Source organism: Carassius gibelio, chromosome B23, assembly GCF_023724105.1.
Source record: "Carassius gibelio isolate Cgi1373 ecotype wild population from Czech Republic chromosome B23, carGib1.2-hapl.c, whole genome shotgun sequence".
Classification (NCBI taxonomy): domain Eukaryota; kingdom Metazoa; phylum Chordata; class Actinopteri; order Cypriniformes; family Cyprinidae; genus Carassius; species Carassius gibelio.
Window position 1 is genome coordinate 13,368,172 of NC_068418.1, and position 7,871 is coordinate 13,376,042.

The window sequence follows — 7,871 nt, forward strand, 5'->3', positions numbered from 1 at the left end:
TAAGTAGTGTAAATAACCATTAGTATATTTTGTTATAGAAAAGTCTTTTATTTTGAAATTTATATAGTGAAATGGTTGACTTCCGGTTTTAAGTTACACGCATTCCCTCTTCCTTTGGAAGCGCGCGCACCCTGGTTAGCGCAGTTTCAGTATACAGCTTGTTAGCCCAAATACGGTAGTAACTTCAACACGGAGCAGTGATGAACATTAAATTCATATTTGCAGCCCCTCCAAAGAGGCAAAAGGTATTTAAATAATATGAGATATGATCATTTTGCTTGATAATGTGTTCGTTTTTGCATCAATGTAAGACAGCAGTATGTGAACAATGTTAGCTAATCGGTCACATGTTTTGTATGCATTTCAGCTCTTACGTTGGTGATATGGTGTATGGTTTATAGTTCAAAAAGAAGGATTAAACATCATAAAACCATCAGTAAAAGTCTCATTCTTCTACGGGGGGCCTGCCACAGTAAGAGCTTCTCCTCAGCGAGCTACATCGAACGGCACGTGCTACGTAAAGAACAACGGTAATTGCACAGTCAGTAAGCTACAACGACACGGAAAATGGACGGTATCGAAGAGCAAACACGTAAGCTACAAACTGAAATCAATGAAATGAGAGTTTTATTACATCAAGGAGATGTAGAGAGCATGTCAAGACAGGAATTGAAGGAAGATATTGAACGTAAAGAAAAACATTTAGCCGAACTTCTTAAAATGGAGGCTGCGACCGAGTTATCGTTACCCAGGCGTTCAGAGCGGCCTAGTGTGCTAACGGAGAAAATGCTAGCCTACCAAAAAGACGAAATGATGAAAAAGGACAGAAAGTTGATGAGTCTCTACGAACAATGGAAAGGGCTAATCAGAACATCCAGAGAAAGCTTAAAAACTGACTTATCAGAGCACGAGTTGTGTGTAATGGCCGATGATATTGAAAAGGGTTTGAATGACATGATGAAGGTGTACAGTGAAATAAGGGAGCGTACTATGCCATCCTCTGAAACAAGACGCAAAATGGACTCTTGTGAAGCAGTAACTAAGGACATTATGAAAATACTTAATGAACGTATAACAGCAATAGACGGTGATTTCGATGTAAGTAGAGAAAGGCAGCGCCTTCATCAGCTACTGTCACATCAGTATGCCCACTCCATCTACGGCACCGCTTCTCAGTCTAGCGTCAGTAAGCAGTCTGACACTTCAAGCATCGCAGTCAAAAGGATTGATGCAGCGGCGGAGTTAGCTGTAAAGGAAGCAGAATATAAGATTGTGCAGGAGGAAATTAAACAAAGAAAAAAAATGAAAGATATAGAATCCGAACTTGAGCGTTTAAAGGCAGAAAAGGAAATGCAAGCTGCTCGCGCAAAACTTGAGATCTACGACAGAGAAATGAACATGGACGTGGACAGTCAGCAAATACAACCAAACAATATTCCTTTCTCTGTTGACCACCAATCTGTTCATGAAGCGCCAGCTCCCTCTAGTGGCTTACCTCCGTTAATGCCACAAAACAATGTGTCTATCCATATGTCAAGTCACACGGTGAACAACCCAAACCCTCAAATTGTAACTCAAACGCCTCTCACAGACATTTCTCAGTTGGCCCAAGCAATTCAAAACAGTATAGCTATAAACAGAATCCCAGTGCCAATGCTTACAGTGTTCAGCGGAGATCCAATTAACTACATTGAATGGAAGGCTTCATTCTCTTCACTTGTCGACTGCAAAGACATCTCACCTGCTGATAAGCTGCACTTGCTTAAAAGGTATGTCACAGGCCCAGCTAAAAATTGTCTTGAGGGCACATTCTTTCGCAGCGATGAAGAGGCATACAAGGACGCATGGCAAAAACTTGACCAACGTTATGGACCGCCCTTTATCGTCCAGAGAGCTTTCAGAGACAAACTGTCAAAATGGCCTAAAATAAGCTCGAAAGACGCTGAAGGATTAAGAACATTTTCAGACTTTTTAAATGCATGTCTCCAAGCCACACCATACGTAAAAGGCCTAGAAATACTAAGTGACTGTGAGGAAAATCAAAAGTTACTACAGAAAGTTCCTGACTGGCTGGCAGCCCGCTGGAATCGACATGTCACAGTTACACTTATGGACGGCAAGGATTTTCCCTCTTTTAAAGACTTTGCACAATTTGTGGCAGTCGAAGCGGAGATCGCATGCAACCCGATCACTTCGTCATATGCTCTACACTCATGCAACGCATCTAACGAGAAAAGGTCCACAAAAGACTCAAAACCAAACAGATCCACACAAGTCTTCACAACGCAAGCCACGGTACAAAACAACAAGGCAAGGACAAGTTATACAAAGGTAAAGGTACCCTGCATGTTTTGCAAAGATGAAACCCATCAGCTGTCAAAATGCTCTAACTTTTTAGATCATCCCTTAGAAGAGAAACGCACATATGTTAAGGACAATAAACTGTGCTATGGATGCTTAAAGGTGGGTCATAATGTCAAAGATTGTCGCCATCGTCACACTTGTGACATTTGCGAAGGAAGGCATCCCACTTGTCTGCACAATGACAATTACAAGGCATATGAAAGGTCTCAAAGCTATGGAAACACCACTCCAAGCACTCCAAATGAGACTGCGGCAGTCACAGCTCTCAACATATCTAAGGTGGGTCAGTCAAGTAGCACATCCATGATTGTTCCTGTGTGGGTGTCTACGGTTCAGAGCCCGTCCAAAGAGCAATTAGTTTACGCACTACTAGACACACAGAGTGACAGCACATTTGTCTGTGAAGAATTAAGCAAACAGCTACGAGCGGACACGCACCCCGTAAAGTTAAAGCTAACTACCATGCTGGGTGTTCACTCTATTGTTAAGAGTCACAGAGTAACTGGAATGCGTGTGAGGGGTTATGACTCAGACATTTGCATCGACCTACCCCCCTCATATACCAAAGATTTTATCCCAGTTAACTATGACAACATACCCACTAGTGACACAGCAAAGCAATGGCCCCACCTGACAGAAATTGCTGATAAGATACCACCTCTTCTGAGTTGTGATGTTGGACTCCTTATAGGATTTAACTGTCCCAGAACTTTAGCTCCAAGACAAGTTCTACTAGGAGAAGGTGAGGAGCCATATGCTATCCGCACGGACCTAGGGTGGAGTATCGTTGGAGGCTCCGCACCAGAGCTCAATGAAACTCAGTTAAGTTTGTGTCATCGAATCACAATAAAGGAATTACCCATTGTAACTCCCATGGACGTGATTAATGTGCTAGAGTCAGATTTTAAGGACACAACGGCAAGTGACAACACAGTCTCACAAGAGGATCTCATCTTTTTGGACAAACTCAAGGGAGGAATAAGGAAAAACGAACAAGGACACTATGAGATGCCTCTTCCTTTCAGACAAAGGCCACACTTGCCCAACAACCGAAAGCTTGCTGAAATCCGACTCGAACACTTAAAGCGAAAGTTCAACAAAGATGAAAGTTATAAAAGAGACTATATAGCTTACATGAAAGACATGACCGAAAGGAATGATGTCGAAGAAGTACACAATGAAGGAAAACAAGGTGAGCGATGGTACATTCCCCATCACGGGATTTATCACCCCAAAAAGCCCAATAAACTACGTGTTGTGTTCGATTGTTCAGCCAAACACAATGGTACAAGTCTAAATGATTATCTTCTCCAAGGGCCAGACCTGATTAACAATCTAACCGGCATCCTCCTTCGGTTCAGACAACATCCTGTTGCTTTAATGTGCGATATAGAGAAGATGTTTCACCAGTTTCACGTTCAGAGTTGCGACAGAGATTACCTGAGTTTTCTGTGGTGGAAAAACGGCAACACAGAGACTCAGCCACAGGTATACAGGATGAAGGTACATCTTTTCGGTGCGACATCATCTCCAGGGTGCGCAAATTATGGTTTAAGGTATTTGGCTAAAGAACACTGTCACACACACCCTGCAGGATCTGAGTTCATGGAAAGGGACTTTTATGTGGACGATGGAGTCACAAGCACAGATACAGTTGAAAAGGCAATACAGCTCGCACAAGAGGCCACAGAGATATGCAAGCAAGGAGGGCTCCGTCTACACAAATTTATCTCAAACAGCCCTGCTGTTCTACAAAGCATCCCACCATCTGAACGTGCAATAGAGATAAAAATAAAGGACTTGACATTCAAAGACATGCCACAAGAAAGGGCCTTAGGCATCAAATGGAACGTTGAAAGAGACTGTTTCAGATTTGATAACACTTTAAAGGACCAACCAGCAACACGTCGAGGTATTTTATCTACTGTTGCATCCATCTACGACCCCCTTGGCTTCCTGGCGCCATTCGTGCTTCATGGAAAAAGGATCTTGCAGGAAATGTGTCATCAAGGTATCAACTGGGACGACTCTCTGCCAGAAGCACTGAGGCCAAGGTGGGAGAGCTGGCAACGTGACTTTGCCAACTTAGACAAGGTAAACATAACTCGCTGTTACTTTCCTGCTAGTTTCGGAGAACTTAAAGAAATAGAGTTGCACCACTTTTCTGATGCGAGTACGAGTGGTTATGGACAATGCACCTATTTAAGAGCCAAAAACGTTAAAGAGGAGATCCACTGTTCATTAGTAATAGCCAAAGCCCGTGTTTCTCCTACCAAGCTAACTACAATCCCCAGACTCGAGCTAACTGCAGCTGTAGTTTCAGTCTCAGTTAGTAACATGTTGAGAGATGAACTCTGCTATGCTCAAATCAAAGAGTATTTCTGGACTGATTCAAGAGTAGTTTTGGGATATGTAAACAATGAGGTACGGCGTTTCCACACTTTTGTAGCGAATAGGGTCCAAAAGATTCGCCAAAGTACAAACCCTCAGCAATGGTTTTACGTGCCATCTGAAGAGAATCCAGCCGATAGTGCATCTAGGGGTAAATCCGTCACTGAGCTTCTCTCGTCTAACTGGTTCACAGGCCCCTCCTTTCTCTGGGAGAGAGACCTGCCCACACCACAAAGTTTAGAGCTAGAATTGTCTCTTGGTGATCCAGAAGTCAGAAAAACACAGGCAATGTTAACCAATGTTACAGAGACATACAGCCTTGCAGAACGTTTGTCCAAGTTCTCGTCATGGTCCAAAGCAGTCAAAGCTGTAGCACGTCTCATAAGAAGGGCCAAGAAAGTTAAATCAGATGCGCCGGCTACAGTGAGTGAACAAGAAAGTGCAGTACATGTCATCATTCAGGATGTACAAAAATACACGTATGGAAAGGAGATAAAGCTATTAAACAAAGGCAATCAGCTCCCACACCACAACAAACTGTTCCACTTAGACATTTTCAGGGACACGGATGGTCTCATCAAGGTCGGAGGGAGACTTTCATCTAGCAAAGACTCTTTCAAACACCCTATCGTGATTCCAAAAGAACATCACGTGACTAAACTCATAATAGCTCACTGTCACGACAAAGTAAAACACCAAGGAAAAGGCTTCACCACAAACGAAATCAGATCCAGCGGCTACTGGATCCCCGGGATGAGCAGAACCGTTTCTTCTTTCATCCGCCAGTGTATCATTTGTCGTAGACTTCGCAAGGCTCCGGAGGGTCAGAGAATGAGCGACCTGCCAGCAGAACGCTTGGAGCCCTCTCCACCCTTCACATATTGCGGTATGGACTGTTTCGGCCCTTTTGTAACTACAGAAGGCCGAAAACAACATAAAAGGTATGGACTTTTGTTCACTTGTTTTTGCTCTCGCGCCATTCACATCGAGCTGTTAGAAGACCTATCCACTGACACATTCATTAATGCACTAAGGTGTTTCATTTCTATCAGAGGTGAAATTCGACAAATCCAGTGTGATCAGGGAACAAACTTTGTTGGCGCAAAGAATGAGTTTAAAACTGCCCTAAGTGAACTGGACACTCAAAGACTGAGTACTTATCTGTCCCAAAAGCAGTGCGACTTTGTGATGAACGCACCTCACTCCAGTCACGCAGGTGGAGTGTGGGAACGCCAGATAAGGACTGTCAGAAGTGTTTTGAATACTACTCTGTCACTTGCACATGGTAGATTAAATGATGCTTCACTAAGGACTTTATTTTATGAAGCTATGGCCATAGTAAACAGTCGCCCACTGACTGTAGACAATCTTAACAGCCCTGACAGCTTGGAGCCGCTTACCCCTAACCATCTGCTCCACATGAAATCCAGCACAACACTGCCCCCACCTGGTGTCTTCTCAAAAGAGGACCTCTATGGAGCAAAGAGATGGCGTCGTGTGCAGTTTTTGACTGAGCAGTTCTGGTGCAGATGGAGGCGTGAGTATCTGCAAAACATTATTGCCAGACAGCGCTGGCACTCACCAAAAAGAAATCTAAGAGAAGGTGACATTGTGTTGGACATTGACGAACTGTCACCCAGAGGTGAATGGAGACTCGCCAGAGTCCTGGAGACCATTAGCAGCAAGGACGGACTCGTGCGAAGAGTGAAAATCTCCTTTGGAGACAGGAGACTGAACAACAAAGGTCAACGCAGTAATAAGCTCACTAGTGTAGAGCGTCCTGTGCAAAAGCTAATTCTGATATTAGAATGTTCATGAGATACGAGAAATGGTTATTCCTGTTGAAAATTCTTCGTTGTTGTTATCTTGATATAACAAATCATTCATAATTTTGGTGGGAGTGTAAATAACCATTAGTATATTTTGTTATAGAAAAGTCTTTTATTTTGAAATTTATATAGTGAAATGGTTGACTTCCGGTTTTAAGTTACACGCATTCCCTCTTCCTTTGGAAGCGCGCGCACCCTGGTTAGCGCAGTTTCAGTATACAGCTTGTTAGCCCAAATACGGTAGTAACTTCAACACGGAGCAGTGATGAACATTAAATTCATATTTGCAGCCCCTCCAAAGAGGCAAAAGGTATTTAAATAATATGAGATATGATCATTTTGCTTGATAATGTGTTCGTTTTTGCATCAATGTAAGACAGCAGTATGTGAACAATGTTAGCTAATCGGTCACATGTTTTGTATGCATTTCAGCTCTTACGTTGGTGATATGGTGTATGGTTTATAGTTCAAAAAGAAGGATTAAACATCATAAAACCATCAGTAAAAGTCTCATTCTTCTACGGGGGGCCTGCCACAAGTAGGCTACATTAAATTAAATTACTGATTTGAAATTATTGAATATAAATTATATAAGTTATTTTATATATTGAATTATGATTATTATTATTGTATCATTGTGTGTGTGTGTGTGTGTGTATGTACATAAATATTTTACTCTTTTTTTTTTTACTTTTTTCTTTATTTTAGCATGTGTACATTACATTAGCATAAAGCTCAATAAAAAAGGTCATTGTCTAAGCTTTCGTTAATGAAAAAAAAATATTTATTATTTAAATTATTAGTTATTTTTTTATATATCGCAGTGTTTTTTATTCATGTGCACTCATAATCTTTAAACATAAACAACAACATGTGGCTCACATGAGATCACAGAGTGCTGCAGGGATATTTTGGAGATGTTTTTATTGGCCAAAACCTGGAACAAGCTTTCCATCGGGTTCTTTTTTTTTTTTTTTTTTACACAAGCTCACAATATTTTAACATTTTATAGCATAAAATACCTTTTAAATTATATAAAATATAAGCTTTTACTTGTTGTCAGTTGTCAGAATATTAATGCTGGTGGTGTTAATGTCATGTGACCTTAGCATAGCTTGTTTAAAAACCTAAATGTATTGTTAATTTGGGAAGATATGATGAACAAAACTTGTAAGAATCATAAACGCTTTTTTTACGTTTTAACAGAGCTTATTTTCTGCAGTAATTCAAAAGCCAATGGAACATTTTTTTCACAGAAATCAGGGTGATTCTACTTCTGGGTTGGCC

The 7,871-nt window shown here is 41.5% G+C and overlaps 1 protein-coding gene across 2 annotated transcripts; it reads left to right on the forward strand.

Moving 5' to 3' along the window:
- Nucleotides 1-12: 12 nt before the first annotated feature.
- Nucleotides 13-7,230, forward strand: LOC128011450 (uncharacterized). Of its 2 annotated transcripts, XR_008182561.1 has the most exons (3): nt 13-245; nt 368-6,894; nt 7,017-7,230. XR_008182561.1 is itself a non-coding variant. In XM_052593877.1 (2 exons), the coding sequence occupies exon 2, from the start codon at nt 568-570 to the stop codon at nt 6,571-6,573; it is 6,006 nt and encodes a 2,001-aa protein (XP_052449837.1). In that variant the 5' UTR covers nt 13-245; nt 368-567; the 3' UTR covers nt 6,574-7,230. The 2 variants fall into 2 exon arrangements, 1 of the variants encoding a protein (XP_052449837.1); XM_052593877.1 differs by having other exon boundaries at nt 368-7,230.
- The last annotated feature ends 641 nt before the right edge of the window (nt 7,231-7,871 follow it).

Coding starts and splice junctions, on each gene's coding strand:
- LOC128011450 (XM_052593877.1), top strand. CDS start 568: ATGGACGGTATCGAAGAGCAAACACGTAAGCTACAAACTGAAATCAAT.